General features: G+C 43.4%; 2 protein-coding genes across 2 annotated transcripts in view; one reads left to right on the plus strand and one right to left on the minus strand.

Moving 5' to 3' along the window:
* LOC308268414 (putative ATP-dependent RNA helicase TDRD12) overlaps positions 1 to 18,044 on the plus strand; it is a gene marked incomplete at both ends in the record, with an annotated part of 178,135 nt that overhangs the window by 131,759 nt on the left and 28,332 nt on the right. The window contains one exon of the mRNA XM_080703547.1: positions 17,443 to 17,560. Within this exon, the coding sequence (XP_080559673.1) occupies positions 17,443 to 17,560 (118 nt within the window). The remainder of the gene's footprint in view (positions 1 to 17,442; positions 17,561 to 18,044) is intronic.
* LOC308267871 (cytochrome P450 2A6-like) lies at positions 6,819 to 13,982 on the minus strand (the record flags this gene model as incomplete). The annotated part of the gene is made up of 8 exons (XM_080702828.1): positions 6,819 to 7,000; positions 7,539 to 7,680; positions 8,242 to 8,429; positions 8,710 to 8,851; positions 9,871 to 10,047; positions 10,819 to 10,960; positions 11,235 to 11,370; positions 13,901 to 13,982. 8 exons carry the CDS (start codon positions 13,980 to 13,982, stop codon positions 6,819 to 6,821), a joined length of 1,191 nt encoding a protein of 396 aa, XP_080558954.1.

Here is an 18,044-nt window from a genome sequence, read left to right on the forward strand (position 1 = left end):
ATATTAAATTAAACCCATGTGAATTTCGGCTGTCACAGAGTTGGCCATTTGGAGGTGGTCCTCCAAGCCTCTGGGTCTCAGTCAGTCCCGAGAGAATAGCTTGGTGGTATCCGGCCGTGTGACCTTGAACACACTGCCAAACTCCTCTGTGTTTTGTTTTCCTCATCTGTAAGTTAGAGCTAATATTACAACCTACCTTCATGCTGCTGTACAGACCAAGTCTGTCCATGTCACGTTGTGGGAACAGTAATGCCGTGCTTGGTAAATGACAGCCCTGTCCCAGCTCCAAGTAGTCCCTGCTGTTGCCGCATAGGAGCCCGAGTCCTGTGTGCACCTGGAGAAGGAGCCCATGTAGCCCTGAACCCAGTGGGGCCTGGCTGAACATCACATACATAGTAACTATTAGGCTGTGATTAAAAACAAAAAGAAACTTTCTTTGTGGGACTAAGTGCCAGAGCCAGCCGGCAAAAGTACGGGTTCTGAAGAGAGGAGTGAGGATGAAAATAATTTTATTCAATGAATTTTATTCATAGAATACTTCATTCTCTCATGGAAGGATCGGCAGTACACTCCCGGGTCGATATCTCTACTGACCGATCCCGGTTTTATCGCTCTCGTCCTATTTATACCGTTCCTGGTCAACCAACCCTCGTGACGTCACCACCTATGCGCGTAACGGTCAAACCAATCAACCCTGTGCCGTCACCACCTGTGCGCTTAACGGTCAAACCAATCAATTCCACCTGAGCTTCTCTCAGACGTTGAACTTTCCATGACCCCAAACCTTATTGGCTCTGGGCAAAGGACAGTCAGAAGTATTCTTAAAGGGGAAAACCATAATGGCTCCCCACAGCTAGGACAACTGGCAGAGGAGGCTGCCCTTGCTGATGCAGGGCGGCTCAACCTTGGGGTGCAAGCACATGTGTTTTCTGGGGAAAGCAGTGACTGTGGGCCTCTGGGCTCAGGGTCAGCTCCTTGGCCTTGTCCAGGTCTGCCGTGTGAGCCAGGCATGCAAGGCCAGGGCAGACAGCAAGGCTGTTCTGGTAGAGCTGAGCGTGGTGGTGCACGCCTGTAATCCCAGTATTTAGGAGGCCAAGACAGAAGGATTTCAGGTTCATGGCCAGCCTCAGTAACCTGTGGGGTCCTCTGCAACTTAGGGAGATTCTGTTTCAAGCTAAGGAATAAAATAGGGCTGGGAGTGTAGCTTGGAGGTAGAACTCCCTGGCTTCAATCCCCAGTACCACACACACACATAAAAAATTAAAAAATAAAACGGGACTGGGGTGTAGCTCAGAAGTAGAATACGCCTGGGTTTCATTCCCAGAAAAACAACAAAAACCTGCTCAGGTTTGTCCACAGAGGCTTCAGGGAGGTTATTAGAAAAGAAATGCAATGAAGGGCGCCAACTACGGACTTGAACATACTGGAATACATTAATCTGAGGAGAAGGAAGGTGTGATGGATTGTGGGAAGAGGCCATAGGAGCCAGGCAAGTGGAGGCTGCGAGCTGGCAGGGTGGGCAGGACTTAGGCTGTGTACAGAGGGACCTTGATAGAGGGCGTGGCCTTGGTATAATCTAATGGCCAGCAGGAGCATTCTGGCCATTGCTGGTCTCTGGCTGCCCCCTCTGAGGACACCATGAGAGTGTCCGCCCTTTCTGAAGCAGGGAACATCCTTCCTCTGGGTCGGTGCAGCTCTGTACCAGGGCACAGAGCTTAACCAACAGAACATAGGTAGATTTCAGCTCTCACTAGTACCCTTGAGGTTAGGCACTCTTGTGCAGTGCACATCCTACACAGCTGTATGTGGTGAACCTAGAAACCAGAGTGGGCTCTTAATCTTAAGCCCCTTAATCTTAAACCCCTTAATATTAAGCCCCTGGGGACAAGACCAAAAAGGGTAGAATCGGCAATGCCAAGAAGGGCCTGTCCACAGGGTGCCCTAGTTCCTCCATTGGGGTGCCCCTTGCCCATGGCTAAGGTGACTGGCCTCCTCACTGTCTGTTTTCCTCTCTGGCAGGGCACGAGGCCCCTAGGTGTTCAGCCACATACAGGTTCTAGCTCCAAAGAAGGTGCAGGAGGACCAGGTTGGCATCCAGGTACGTCAGGCGCTCGCCCGGGGCTGCAGCTCCTCACTGACTGTAGACTCCACCACACCTCTTATCTGGCTGAAAGTGTGTTCTTGCCTCTTTTTGTGCACACTCTCTTTCTCTCACTATCGCTCTCTCTCTTCCCCCTTGTTTCTTTCTGTCTCTGTCTCTCCAGGTCTCTAGCTATTTGCAGGTTCTAGCCAGGTGGAAATCTTGGGAGATTCTTTCCAAGTTGAAGGTATGGGGCCTGGGTCAGGAGGCAGCTGGGAGCTGAGGGGTTTCATAAACCTCAGTGGCAGCAGGAAGCCCCAGGTCTGTCGGGCTTCATGGGGCCACCGTCCTGGAAGCTGAGCAGGAGCCCGAGGGAGTAGCCTGTCTACAGCGAGGGACGAGGAGCCCCTGGGGACTACCAGCCTTCTCTCCTCTTTCCTCTTTTCTTCTCTGTTGCTCGCTGACTACATGGAGACTGGAGGTGGGCAGGGAAGAGGCACTGGGGTGCTGGATTGGGGTGTCCTAGCCACCTGAGGATCTCAGAGTCTGAGCTCCAGGAGCTGGACCCTTGTCAGGGCCCCACATTGCCAGGCGCTCTTCTCCCTCCTCAGTTCCCCATGCCTATAGCACGGTTCCAGGGGACCCAGGGGCCCAGGCTGCCCTGCAATCCCTTATCCCCCTTCCCAGGGCAGCCCCAGCTGTCAAGCAGCCCTGTCTGGTACAGGGAGGACCCACACCTGACTCTGAGGATCCTTGGGCTCCTCAGGAGCTGGCTGCAGTTGGGCACAAATCCCTCACCAGGAGCCTCACTCTGATCTCTTCTAATCCATCCTCCCTCTCTCCCTCACAGGCCATAAAGTAGCATGGCGCTCCCTAGGGAGGGTCCAGAGAGCACTTCAAGTGGAGTTTTCAAATTATGAACTGGGCATGGTGGTAAATGCCTGTAATTCCACTACGTGGAAGGCAAAGGCAGGAGGGTCACAGGTTCAAGGTCAGCCCCAGCAATTTAGGAGGCTCTCAGCAATTTAGTGAGACCCTATTTCCAATAAAATAAAATAGGGCTGAGAGAGCTGGGTATGGTGGCACATGCCTGTCATCGCAGTACTTGAGAGGCTGAGACAGGAGGATCACAGGTTTGAGGCCAGCCTTATCAACTTAGCAAGATCCTGTTTCAAAAAAAAAATAAATAAAGTAAGGCTGGGGGTGTAGCTCAGAGTAGAACATCCCTGGACTCAATACCCAGCACCAAAAAAGAAAAAAAAAAAGACCTCTACACACACACACACACACACACACACACACACACACACACACACACACCTATTTATTTTAATAGCATTTTCATTTCACTGTTGCTTTAAATGTTTATAAGGCCTGGCATGTCTGAGATGTTTTAGTGTCTTCTTTGCCTGGTATCTTCCTCTAGACTGCTGTGTGGGCTGGGAATAAAATGTTTATTGAGGAGGATGGCCTGTTCCCAAGTGGACTATTTTGTAGTACTAGAAGTACTGTCTAGAACCTTTACCTTATTCAAACTTCTTTTCAATTGGCAGGCAGTTGAGTTTCTTGTCTCAGTGTTTCCTAGAGGATACTAGGGTTGTACGGGTGTCTCATTTTGTTGCTAAAATCAAATGGAAGAACAGCTGGTAGTAGAGTATTTCCTTCTCAGAGTCTTGCCTCTGGAGTATTGAGTTTTCACTCCATGTTGGATGTTTAAGTCCAAGTGGGTGCTGTATTGTTTTGTAAGAGGAGGGCGAGGAAAAAGATAGGGGAACAATGACAGTTAAGAGAGATAAAAATCAGATGGGGGAGAGAATAAATAATTATGGTGACATTAATAATGAAACTAATACTTGAAGAAGAAAACATACCAAAAAAAAAAAAAAGTGAAAACCCAGATGAGAAAAGACTTCAGACTAACCCATATGCAGAAACATACACTTGGAAGGCAAAATAAAATAAGATGATATTCCAAACAAAACAAAAGAAAGATAACCAAAGATCAAGAAGAGCAACTAAACAAATAAAGAATTAATAAAAACAAAATGGAAATAAAACAAAGGGCAAAAAAAGAAGAAAAATCCAACTCCTATTCAAACAAAAGAAGGAACCCAGAAACCAACAAAATCAACAACAAAAGTTCCCACAAAAGGTATCCCCAGAATACCAACAAAAAAACAAAAAAATGCAAATAAAGAACAAAATAAAAAATATTACCAAAGGGAAAATTTTATTTTCATTTTAAATTGAGACTTGGTCTGGATGATACTAATGTTTCATAGGAAGAGTCTTCTGCTCTAAACAGTTGTGGGTGTCTGTTGCCTCCATGTTTCCTTTACCCTTTGGCAGGCTGGATCCAGGAGGGTACACTGAGATAACTGGAATAATTTCTTGACTCCTTCCTGGTTCCATTTAGAATTTCTGGGGACTACCATGTGTCAGGGAGCTTTGGTAGTGTTTTTGGAGTTGAGAGGGAGCAGATCATCTTTCTGCTTCCATACACCTCAAACCTGGTAGAATGTCCTGAGAGCACCTTGTGGTCTGTGCTTATGGTGAGCCACACTCTCCCTGAGCTATGCCCAGGACAGTGTGTGTGTATGTGTATGTGTGTGTGTGTGTGTGTGTGTGTGTGTGTGTGTGTGTGTGTGTGTTGTGTGTGTATGGAAAGGGGTGGTGCAGCAGCTGTTGGCACTGAGTTAAGCACCATATTTGTTTATATTATGGGGTTGGGCCTCCTTGGTGCAGGGGTCTCAATCTCTCTATAACCTACAGTGACACTCTTGTATCTTGGGTTTGTGCCGCTTCTGGGTCTATAGAAAGAGCTATCCCTCTGCTAGGAAAGCACTTTAGCGGTTCTGCTGGAACTCCTGGGGATCCTGCCTCCAGTGTTGTCCCCTCTGGGGGTTCTAGAGTGCTCTGTCTGAGTTCTGAGGGCTCTCTTCATTCCCCCCAGGCACCACTGGTATTATGATTAGTTCAGTGGCTGCAGCAACTGCTGCTGATTCCTCAAGGGAGCCAGACTTTACCTTGTTGCATTCCTAGACCTGTACTCGCTGCTGGAGCTGAAATTTTTGGGGTGGGGGTGGGCTGTGCTGGTGGACAATCCTGCCTGGGTAGATGTTGGTGATACTTTGGGGTTTCCCCTCAGCTGACCCTGGCCTCTGTGGATGCTGCTTTCTGTGATATCTCTGGGAGATGCTTCCAGGCCTAGGCCAGTCCACTGACACAGAGACTGTGGCTCTGGCCTGGCCTTGCTAGTGGGGGCCCTGCAGCAGCTTGTGGTCTGGTCTTCAGGGGCTGGTCCTGAGCTTTGCTGGAGGGGCTGAGGATCCTTGAAATGTATGCGCGCAGCCACTGTGGCCTGTTCAAGCTCTAGGAGGCAATGGTGCCTAAAATGGGAACACCATAGCTGCTGCTTCCCACCCAAGCTCCCAAGGGCAGTTCCTTCCTGGCTGGTGTTACCGCCTTTGATCAGCCTGGGAGATAAGTAAGAAGTCTTGCCCATGACATCTGGCCTGCTGAATCTGGCTCCCAGGAATTAAGTGGGCTGCACTCACGCGGTTCCTCCCCTCAGGAATATTGTCGCCAGCTCTCCAGGCATTCTCAGACCTGCACTGGTCTCAAGGTGCTGATTTTGTGGTAGGAGTTAAATTGTGTTTGGGGATGTTGTAAAATTCTTCTCACTCAGCTATCTTCAGCCTGTAAATACCATCATACCTAGGTGGTGGCCCTCTCAGGGAGTGCTGGGTCAGAGATGGCTGGGGGCTGGGCCGTGTCTGCAGCTCAGCTCACACAGCTTTCGCTGGGCCCCACCTGTCCAAACTTAATTTGTTGGGTGGGGGTCTGGGAAAGGGCACTAGTGTAGGTAGTGTAGGTTGTAATTTGGGCCAGTGTCCCCAAATTTTCAATTGGGAGATATGTGTGTGTGTGTGTGTGTGTGTGTGTGTGTGTGTGTGTGTGTGTTTTGAAAATGGGAATGGAAACCAGGGGCATTCTACCTTTGAGCTATACTCCCAGACCTGTTTTATATTTTTTGAAACAGGATCTCAGTAAAATGCTGAGGCTGGCTTAGAGCCTGAAATGGTCCTGTCTCAGTCTCCCAGGTACCTTTTAAAATAATTTTGTAAATGTTTGTTATTCTATTTTGGCTCTCTTGCCTCAGAAAGAATGGGAGAATTTTTTTTTTTTTTTTTTTTTTCCGGCACCGGGGATGGAACCCAGAGGCATTCTACCTCTGAGCTACACCCCAAGCCCTAGTTTTTATTCATTATTTTGAAACAGGGTCTCACTGAGTTGCAAAGGGCCTCACTAAGTAGTAGCTGAGGCTGTCTTCAAACCACTATCCTCCTGTCTCAGCCTCCAAAATGCTGAGATTACAAGCCTGCACCACCACGCCTGGCTGGGAAAATTCTTTATAGTGCTTTTCTTACGGCGTTCCTGGCTTTGTCTCTCTCTTATCCACCATCTCAATCCCTTCCCTCCTGTGATGCGTTTAACACAGTAACACTGAACAGATGCACAACAAATAAGTGTTTTTATTACTGTTGACCAGTGTGAACTTTTTCTTCCCTCATTCTGCTTTAAGGATGTATCTTTATCAAGGTGAGTGGCCTTCTGCTCTGTTTCTTCTTCCTTACTATCCATCGGTCCTTTTCTTTCCCTTGGTTCTCACGAGTTCTCTTAGTCCAGTCCTGGCCCCCTCCTGTCTTCCCTCACCCTGCCCTGGCCAAACCCTCAGTCAGCGTGGCAGGAAGCTCATGGCATATTCTGGTGGGATCCTGGAAAAGTACAGGGGTATCGGGGGCAGTTCTATGTCCTGGGGTGCCGGTGAGGACTTTAAGCGAAAGTTCTGCACGATGGTCGTGATGAATACAAAGAGCTCCATTTTAGCCAGGCCTTCTCCCAAACAGGACCGCTTTCCTGGAGAGGAGAGTAGATAAGAGGAGAGGCCTAACCTCAATACCATATCCCAAGACATTCCCCATACATTCCCCCAGGGAGGAGGGCTGCAAGGCTGAGGCCTGAGACCTTCAGGGAAGGCACCAATTCTCTACAGCCCTCAGTTTCCCATGGATACCAGGTTGGGTGATCCATGCAAGGCTGTAACAATGGAAAGTTTAGATTCCCCTTCCCCGAAGATACACTCCCAGATGTGGCTGCTGTACAATGCCGTAATCTCCATTCCAGAGTCTGAACAATTGGCTGTGTGTCCTTGAAAAGATCTACTCATTCTGAGCCTTGATTTCCCCCATCTCTGAATGGGCTTCATTATCCTTTCCCACTGGCCTCAGAATTTACTGTGGCTACACCTGGTTGGCTCAAGGGTAGGCTCCAAAAGGAACTTCCAAAAGTAGCTGGAGAAATAAAGATACTAGGCTGCACCTCAGACAGGGAAGCTGGGATGAGAGGGACCATGTTAATACAAGCAGCATCGTGGCAGCAAGCAGTGGTCTCTTACCAAGAGAAAAGGGCAAAAAAGCTTCAACCTTCTTAAGCTGCCCCTTTTCATCCAGGAAGTGCTGTGGGTTGAAATCTCTAGGACTGGAGAAAAACTTGGGGTCTGTCAGCAAGGATCCCAGCATAAATAACACATTAGTACCCTGGAAGGGAAGAGGAAGGAAGATTTGATAAGGCTGATTTGTAGATGAGTGTTCTGAAAGCACAGAGGTGCGAGAGGTGGAATTAGAGTGCTCCAGGCAAAGAGAAATGAGAGAAAATGGGGCCGGGAGTTGGGGGCACTCTGAGGGAGAGGCTTTGGGGTATATGAAGTCAATGTCCCTGAAACAGGATACTTGCAGAAGGTGCAGACTGTGAATTCTGAGGCAGAGGGGCTGGGGACATTGGGGCTCCACTTTGAGAGAGAATGTATGAATGACATTGAGTCTGCATGTCCAGGGAAAGAAAAAGGGCAAAGCATATGTCTCTGAAGGGAGTAGGTTGGGAAATTTGGAGGCTCACATGGCCCAAGACAGCAAATTTGTGGACTGAGGCCTTAAGTCTGGGGGAGAAATACCAGCAGCAGGAGACTCTGGGTGGAAGGCTGAGGAGATATGGAGGGTGAGGAATTTTGGGGGTGAGTGAGGAGGACAGAGGCTGGAAAGCAGAGGGGCTAGTGTCTTAGGAAGTGGGTTCAGGCCTCTCTAGGCTGCACCGGACAGTACCTTTGGGATGAAGAAGTCCCGAAATCTGGTGTCCTTGGTGGTCTTTCGAGGAATGGCCACAGGGCCTATGTTTGTGAATCTTTGGATCTCGTTGATCACTGCTGCTGTATAGGGCATCTTGGCCCGGTCTGCAAACTTGGGCTGCCGGTTCCTGCCAATCACCTGCTCAATCTCTTTGTAGACCTTTTCTGGAGGTTAACATAAAATGTGTTAGGTATCTGTGCATGACAGGCATGCAGACCATTCCAACAGAAGTATGTGACACATGATTTTGTCCAGTATCCAGTTAATCTGTTCATGCTAAAATTACAGGGGAAGCACAGGGAGAAATGTTGAGGGATTCCCCCATTTCTGAATAGCAGGGCATGTCTGAGAGTCCAGGGACCTGGGAGAGGTGGGGCCATTGTATTAGGATCAGAGGATCTTTACAGTCTGTGGCCCCCACTATGTTTTCCCCTCCAACCACACCTTCCACTTCAGGATGCTTCATAAGCAGCAGCAAGCCACAGCAGATGGTTATAGTGGTGGTATCTGAGCCTCCAAAGAAGAGATCCAGCGAGGTCAACTGCAGATTCTTCATGTGGAACTCCGTGTGGGGGTTATTCTTCTCCTGTAGGGAGAGAGGCCTTCAGGCTAAGTCCTTTAGCCACCCCTTGGCAAGGGCCTGGGGGTTTTCCTTGGACCTATTTCTCTTAGGTTTAGACCTGTGGAATGGAGAGTGGCCTAAGAACTGCCAGACTTTTTGCTGTTCCCAGGCACTCATTCTGGCTGCTCATTCTGTCCAAGACACTCTCCTCACTTTCCTTGTCTGTCTATCTATCTTTTAGGGATTGACTTGTTCACCACTTTTCAGTGGTAGGAAAATTTAAAAGGAAGGGATAGAGAGAGAGAGAGAGAGAGAGTATGAGAAAGAAGATTGGAGATGTCAAGATGGAGTGAGTCCAAGAGAGAGACACATTTTCTGAGACACAGAAATAGAATTTTGAATGACAGTATCCTACACTTTCCCTAAATATCTTGAATCTTCCTATTGAGGAACCTACTGCCTTGATCTTTTGAACTTCAGAGTCCATAACGCCTACCTTCTTTGAGCTGGGGTACTGCTTCCTTGCTGTGTGTCTCAGTCAAGGCACTTACAGTCTCTGGGCTTCAGTTTACTCTTTCTTTGGTGGTACTGGGGTTCCTGGAAACCCTTCTACCTCTGGGCTACACTCCCAGATCTATTTTATACTTTTTTATTTGGAAACAGGGTCTCTTACGCCAGCGCGGTTGGCTTCGAACCTGCGCAATCCTCCTGTCTCTTCCTCCCAAGCTTGGGTATTACAAGCGTGCACTACCATGGCCAGCTCAGTTTACTCATTTTTAAAGTTGGGATTATTATAGAATCTTGTTCAAGAGCTCTTATGGATGCTAGTTAGGAACTTATAATAGTGCCTGGCGTATGACAGTGCTGTAGAGGTTGTTTCCATTATGGTTTTCTTGCATATGTCCTGCTTTTGGTGAATGGAACAGCAATGCTTAGTTCCAATTGAGACGAGGGATGCTAATTTGAATGGGACTCTGTTCTCTTCCCAGTTTGATCTCCTTTTGCCTGGCTTTGCAACTCCCTGCACTGGCTGTTGAGTGCACCTTCTGCATGTGGATGAGAAAGTAGTCGATAAAGTTCCATGGGGAACTGGGATCCAGAGTACACTGGTTCTGTTCCACCTTCTTGGCCACCATGTCCTCAAGTTCCTGCATTTCCTTAATGACCTGTTGCTGTGGTCCTGGCAGGTGCTTCATCACTGAAGAGAACATCTCGAAAAGCTAGGGGTTGTGAAGAGAGATGCAAATCCAAAACAAAACAAAACCAAACAAACAAAAAACCAGTGAACAGAGGGCAGCACCCAGTGGAAGTGATTTATCTCAAGACAAGAAGGATAGTGGGTTCAGGGTGACTTCCTTTTTTAGGTATTGTATAGGTGTATGTATGTGTTTTCAGGGGGTTGGTACTGGGGATTGAAAAGGGGGCATTTTACCTCTGAGAGACACTCCCAGTCCTTTTTTGTTTTGTTTTGTTTTTCAAACAAGGTGTTATGTTGCTAAAAGTCTCGCTAGGTTGCTGGGTCTTGTCTCGAACTTGTGATCCTCTTGTTTAGCCTCCCAAGTACTGGAATTACAAGCATGAACCCCCACACCTGGCTGATAAGCTACATTTTTAGCACCAGGTATTCAGATAGTCTGGTGAAGTCTTCTGTGGTCACTTGTCCAGGTACTAAGACATTCAGAAGGATTAGGTCAGGGGCATCTATTAGAGATTATGGTAAATTGGGATGAGACTACCTGTCTTGATGAGAGCTGAGTGAAGGGCACTTTTCTTGCCTGCAGGCTATTTGGGGAATATGCTGAAATCTGTAGGTATCCTGGAGACCATATTGGTCACCTGCTCTGGGTTCTTTGCAACTGTTCAGTTGTCCAAGAGTGAGGCCGAGTGTGGAGAGTGTCTTTTCTTGAGGCATGAGTGAGTTTGGAGACCTATTGTGATGTGTGAATCCATGTATAGTAGGGGCCTGGTATGGTAAAGCTGAAAGTGTTCACCTGCCCCATGGGTGAATTTATAAATTTCATGATATTCGCCATCATCTTGAGCAGCGACAGGAAGTCTTTATCTTCATAGTCGAAGTGCTCCCCAAAGACAACAGAACAAATGACATTGGAGGTTGCTTTGCTCAGGTAGAATCTGGGATCAACAAAAGCAAGGTATAGTAAGGTATAGTGAGATGAGAAAGGCACAGGGGTTGGGAAAGAGTCAGCTAAATATTATGATGCTAGTCTGAGGATTCAAGGAGGAAACTAGTGATGAGCCCAACTCCTAGTATTGGCCCTAAACCTGTGAGCACAGGCACCTTTCCCCAACCTTGTCACCACTCCAGGTCATACTGTGCATGTTCTTTAAGCACTATGGTGTCTCCTTTTCCTTCCTGCACACCTAGGGGGTCCCCTGCTCACCACACGTGTCCTGCAAGGCCTTGATGAGTAAACCTGCCTCCTCCTGTATGCGCTTATCTTTGTGAATGCCAAAGTCCCGCAGCGTGGTGAGGGAAAAAGTCCTCATTTGCTTTGCACACTCTCCATTACTGAATGCCACACCTGTAGAAGTGAGCACAGAAAGGAGATAGTCTGATAACGCCTTATCTGGTAGGGTTGGTAAATTAAAACCGACCCTTGAATGGATTTCCAAGAGGAAAGTAGTGGGACAAAGGTGGATACAGAGGACAGTATAAGAATTGCAAACTTAGAGCACATGACAGACACAACCAGAGAGAAAGATAACAAGTTGAAAAGCAATCATCAGAGGAGGGAGACAGGCAAGAAAGATGGGTACAGAGAAATACAAGGACATTTCAATTCCAGGAAGGAAAGAAGGAAGGAAGGAGAGAAGAGGGGAGAGGGATACATTGAGAAGTGAAATTATGGATTCCTGGTGGTGGCTATAAAATTGTGATGGATTCTAAAGTGAGCTGGAGAAAGAAAAAAAAGGAAGAGAGTGGTGTATCTGGCTCATGCAGTGGTTCCATTTCTAGTCTTTTAAAGAAACCCCATACTGATCTTCATAATGGTAGTACTAATTTACAACCCCAACAACAATGTATAAGAGTTCATATAGTGAAGCATTAATATTTATGTTTATAGCAATACAGATTCACATTAGAAAAAATGGAACAAACTCAAGGGTTCACCAACAAATGAATTAATAAAAAATGTGGCATATACGTGCAGTGGAATTCCACTCAACTGAAAGAAGAACAAAATTATATCCTTTGCAGGAAAGGGAATGGAACTAGAGAATAGTATGCTAATTGAGACCAGCCAGTCTCAGAAAATCAAGGGTTGTAACTTTCTCTCATATGCAGAAGCTAGAGAAAAAAATAGAAGCCATAAGTAACTTTAAATAATGTGAAGGTAGACCTGTAGTATAGTGGAAGGGGGTTGGAGGAGCAAGCTGAAGAGGTAAAGGATGTATTACAGATTTTACTAACAGATAGGGACAGGAGGGGACAGAATGTGAAGGCAAATATTCTGTGTGCTTGTATGATTTGTCACATTGAAACTCATTATGCTGTATAATGGCAATGCATTAGTAACAGTATTTGATAAAAAGGGAAAGAAGAAGGAAAGGGAAGAGGAGTGTTTGGATATAAGAGAGTTGTTGCCAGAACATAGAGTAATCAGACACTGTGTGAGCTTCAAACATAAATAAGAAAGGCAGGGAGAGGAGAGAGAAAATTTGTGGGGAAGCACAGAGGCTGAGGATAACTAAAGACAAAAATACCAGATAAAGCTAGAATAACAGGATGCCTGTGGCGAATTGCTACCACATCTTTTGCAGATCTTGAGAAAGCTCGATCAGGGGATCTGCAACAGCGTAGATCCCCCATGAAGAATGTCTAGCATTCCTTTCTTTCTTAAAATTATTTTAGGATTATTTGGATTAATATGTATAATTAAAATTTTATATATAAACATTATAACTAAAACTGATGGGCAACGGCTTGTGAGAGACTCAGACAACAAAGATTTTTTTTCCCAAGGATAAAGATATTGGGTCAAACATTAAGTTCAAACTGACCTTAGTTTAAGCCAATGTATAAGATTAAGTTTAAGTCAGCCTTATAAAATAAGATGAAGCATGCTATGATTAATTAAATGTCTGACACCTTGCCCTAAAGTATATAAATAATAACTTTTTCCTGTCCTTGAAGATCCTGCTTGCATGACTATGCTTTTGCTTTTCTGCCAACAAAAAGTATAAAAACTATAACAAATCCTGAATAAAATGGAGAAAGATTGATCTCGTGTGGTGTCTTCTCTCCTTGGCCTCGATTTCCCCCTCATCAACACACGAACCCCAACTCTGCTAGGGCTGAACCCCAGCATAATGGCGCCCAATGCGGGGCATAATGGTGCCTACAGTGAGACAAGATTGGTGAATAATCCTTCTCATTTTCAGGGAGCCAAATAAATTGCTCAAGGGTGCTGCAGACCCCCTGTTTCGTAGAACAGATAAAGAAGGGCAGTGACGTTAAAGATGGGACATACTGAATCAAAAAAAGAGGTTTCTTCATTAATATTGCATATGTTATTGCTAAACATAAGAAAAGAGGTATCTCAGTTTTTACTAAACAACTTAGACACTTTCTCTCCTTTCCACAAGAATGTTCTCTTTATTTTCCTGAAAAAATAACTTTAAACTTAAAAACATGGAACAAATTAAAAAAAAAAAACTATATTATACTAATCATGGACCAGAAAGGGTCCCTATAGAAGCTTTTTCTCTACTGAATCTTTTTAAAGATGCCTTAAATACAACTCATGGGGCAATTTTTCTGGCCACTAGAGTGGCTACCTGGGAGCAAGCACCTCTGCTCTCTTCTGAAACAAAACCTGATATTTTATTAACCTTTGGCCAAGTGCATGCCTTTGTTTTCCCACAGGATGCTCAAGCACCTTTGTGGATTCCTAATCATTTAATTCACCATTATGCTACATTGCTGCAGCCTGCCTCTCATTCTACCTTGCCCATATCCACAGACCTTCTGGACAACGGCTGACCATCATCAACACAAATTTACTAATCTTAATCTTCATTCACCACAACAGGCTCAGACAACTCACTCACATTCTGTTTTGTTGTTTCTTTTCCTGGGAATATCTTGCCTGTGAGTCTTTTCTAGGTCCAGATCTGCGGGAGTTCTCATCATCCTCCCCCCACTCTGAATTATCCTTTGTTCCTTCCCTCCTCCCTTCATTGGGGGATACTTGAGAACAGCGCCACAAAAATCCACGCATTCTGTTCAGGTTTTATAATCTGTATGTGTTAAAGCTGTATAACTTCTTAGTCTTTCTTTTGTTCAAAAAGTCCAACAAAAACAAAGTTAAACAAATTCCTTTTTGGGGGTAACCGCTAAAAAGCTTCTTCCAGCCTTGAAGCAGGAAAGCCTTCCTCCCTCACTCATAAAAATAAGCCTTGCAAATTATATAGTTTGAGATTACAACATAGGTTTATGTTTTTAGTTATCTCTCCTCTCTCATCCTGCTTGGCAAAAAGTTTTTCTTCTTCCAAATGTAGCTGCAAGTCCGCTAATTATTTTTGTCTCTTGCATTGGATTTATGATAAAACATGTTAATTGGCTGGCAAAGTCAGGGGTTACATGGCACATTCCCGCTTTGAAGTTTGGGACATATACTGTCCACCTGTGTCCTTGGTGAGTTTTAGCCTTTTTTCATCTGCTAAAAGTAGTTTTTATGTCAAAAGCTCAGTTTATAAAGACAAAATATACAAAAAATAGATCTTTAAAATATAAAAATTGTGAAATAAAGCTCTTTTTATATAATTGATGATTAAAATTAGATTAATACAGCTTGCTTTTTATCTTTTAACTTTAGCCTAAACTATTATAAAAAATATAATACTTCCTCTAAATAACAGTGTTTTGTGTTTTAACATTTGGAGTCGGCTAAAATAACAGCCAATTTTTAGCTGACCAAGGCCAACACTGGCTGCAGCTCTTAGTTATCAGCTTAAAGGCAAAAAAAAAAAAAAAGGATTTTATTGTCTTGCCTATGTATAAAAGTTTATTCTTATTTCATATTAGTTCATGTGGCTTAAAATTTTAAAGGTTTAAGTTTGTTAAAAATTTCAAAATTGTCACTAAAAACAACACATTTTTGTGTTCTTCAAACTAAGACAACTATCATTGGCTTCCTGATAATAGATGTTTAAATTGTAATGTCATTCTAAAAATTTATTTTATTAAAATGATAGTTTAATCTATTGGCTAATTATTAAAAGAGATAAGTTAGTAGATAAATATAAATAAACAAATTGTGTCTAAATAAGAAGCTAAACATCAACATCCAAATATAAAATGTATACCTATAATCATAGCTATATTTACATCTGAAAACTAAATATATTATATATCTAGAGTCATCTAAATGTGCTAAAAATTTCAAAAATAAAAAGTTAAAAATTAAAAATGTGTGAGTTTTATATTATATGAGAGCTAACCAATAACATTTTTTATCATCTTAATTCAAAAAGTCAGCATTAAGACCTGGTTAGCATCTGTTTCTCCTAACTGAATAAATGTCTCATTATTGTACAAAAAAATCATGTCAGGTAACAAGTTTATTTTTATTAATGTTGTTCTCTAAAATTATAAAATCTAAGGCTATCTGATTTTTGTCAATACTGTTAGCTTGCATAAAATTAGTTATAGTTATCAGTATATGTAGTCTAATATAAAAATGGGTCAATGTACAAAAAACCTTGATGGATATATTAATAGATTTTACAACCTGGCTACAATGTTTAGTATAAAAAATAAAATACATTTCAACAAATATATTCTATTGTGTTTCTGGGACTCCAGCTCCCATTAATCAGCTTTTAATGAAATATTTGGGGTGTCTCAACAATAAAATAAACAAAATCACAGTTAAATTCCAAACTTTGCTGTTCAAGGTTGTTTAAAACATTGCTATTTCAGTCAGTTCTGACTAAAATGTAAACATCAAAAAAAAAAACCCACAAAAACTGTAACTCTTTAAAATCCAAGCCAGTATAAAACTTAAATTGGTAATGTTAATTTGTTTCTTATTTTGTTAAAATGTACAAAATTATTTCAAAATATAAATTCAAAAAAATTATAACAAAAACAGTATGTAGGGATAAAAAAAGATGTAAAGAAGGTATATAGTTATAAAAATTTTGATAAAAAGACAAAAAAGTGTCTTATGTGATAAAAAAAGTTTATTCTAAGATTGTCCCAAATGGAAAAAAATAAAATATTATCAGAAGGCTAAAAACAAATTGCAGAAGGTCTGAGCATATTAAAAATGACTGTATAAGATTAAGTTTATAAAAATATTGCATGTGATAAAGTGATTATATTAAAAATTATTCAAAAGGTTTACAATAAAATTAAAATAATTTCCTGTTTCTGTTTTCTATAAATATCTATATATAAATCAGTATTAAAACAAAACATCAGTTTAACTACTTAAGTTTATCATAGCTGCCTAAAGTCAGCAGCCTCAAAGCCAACTGTTTCAAAAACAACCTACCAAATTACTTATAAAAATCTATATGCTTTTCCCGCACCGGGGTTGCCGTAGCGCCAGGCTGGGCCGGGGACGGCGGCCGCAGGAGCAGGGCGCTGGAGACCCTGAACACTAGGGTCTGCCCCGAGGACCTTTAGCTCTCCATCTTTGGGTTTCTTCCCGGCTGCGGGAGCTGGCAACCAGGCTCCGCTTAGAAATGTACTTTTTTCAAGAAGCCGGCCAGCTTTGCATGTCCTCTTTCCCAAACAATCTGGACTAAAGCCAGCCTGACCTCTCTCTTCTGTCTGTAGCCTCTGGTGAGAGGGCAGCTTCTGAAATAGTGATTTTTGCAAAAGTTGTGCTCAAGTATGGTGGCCCACGCCTGTAATCTCAGCACTTGAAAGGCTGAGACCTGAGGATCGCAGGTTTGAGGCCAGCGCACAGTAACTTAGTGTTTCCAAATAAAAAATAAAATAGCAAAAAATAGGCTGATTCTGGTGGTGTTGATCCTTGTTATCCCAGTACTTGGGAGGCTGAGACAGGAGGATCTTGGCTCAGGGACAGCTTCAGCTAGCTAGTGAGGCTTTCTGCAACTTAGTGAGACCCTGTTTCAAAATAAAGAATAAAAAATAGGGCTGGGTATATAACTTGAAGGTAGAATGCCCCCAAGGTTCCAACTCCAGTACTGCCAAAAAAAAAAAAAAAAAAGGCAAAAACAGGGTTCAGGAAAGCCAGACGTTGTGGCCCATGCCTATAAATCCCAGCACTTGGAAGGCTGAGACAGCAGGATCACAGGTTTGAGGACAGCCTCAGCAAGTAGTGAGACTTTTATCAGCCTAGAAACACTTTTTCCAAGTAAGAATTAAAATAGGGCTGGGGGTATATAGCTCGGAGGTAGAATGCCCCTGGGTTCAATCTTCAGTACCACACATACACACAAAAGGGCTGAGGTATAGCTTGGAGGTAGAACATCTCCAAATCCAACTTCCAGGAACGAACACACACACACACACACACACACACACACACACACACACACACACGCTCCTTTGCATTGTTATTAATGGGACAGTTGGCTTCAAGCTCTGAAACTAACCTCTTTGGTTTTACTTTTAGGTCGTAGAAAGCAATTCATTATTTTGCTTGAAAATGCATAAAGAAAGGGTTTTTAACTTAAAAAATGTGTTAGAACATTGGAAGAAGATGATAAGTTCTGGCTCTCACATTGTATTAGGTAAGTGTTCATTTCTACTTATATTTAGATAAGGCTGAGATTACAGAAATCTTAATTTATATATTTTAACTATAGATTTCTCATTTCCCAGATTTACTCAGTTTATTAGTAATATTAATTTCAGAATGAAGATTAACCTATATGATGTTCTTTTGGCTGGGCATGGTAGCTCACACCTGTAATTCCAGTGACTTAGGAAGCTGAGGCAGGTGGATTGAATGTTTGAGGGCAACTTAGTAAGACCCTATCTCAAAGCTTTTAAAAAAAGTGAAATGGGATTGAGTTGTAGCTCAATGGTAGAGCATCCCTGGTTTGATCCCAAGTACTTAGAAAAAAAAAAAAAAAGCTGGGCGTGGTGGTGCACGCTTGTAATCCCAGTACTTAGGAGACTGAGATAGGATTGCAAGTTCATGGTCAGCCTCAGCTACATAATGGGGCCCTCCGCAACTTAGTGAGACCCTGTTTCAAATTAAAGAATTAAAAA

This window comes from Muscardinus avellanarius (genome assembly GCF_963383645.1).
Source record: "Muscardinus avellanarius genome assembly, chromosome: 10".
Taxonomy (NCBI): domain Eukaryota; kingdom Metazoa; phylum Chordata; class Mammalia; order Rodentia; family Gliridae; genus Muscardinus; species Muscardinus avellanarius.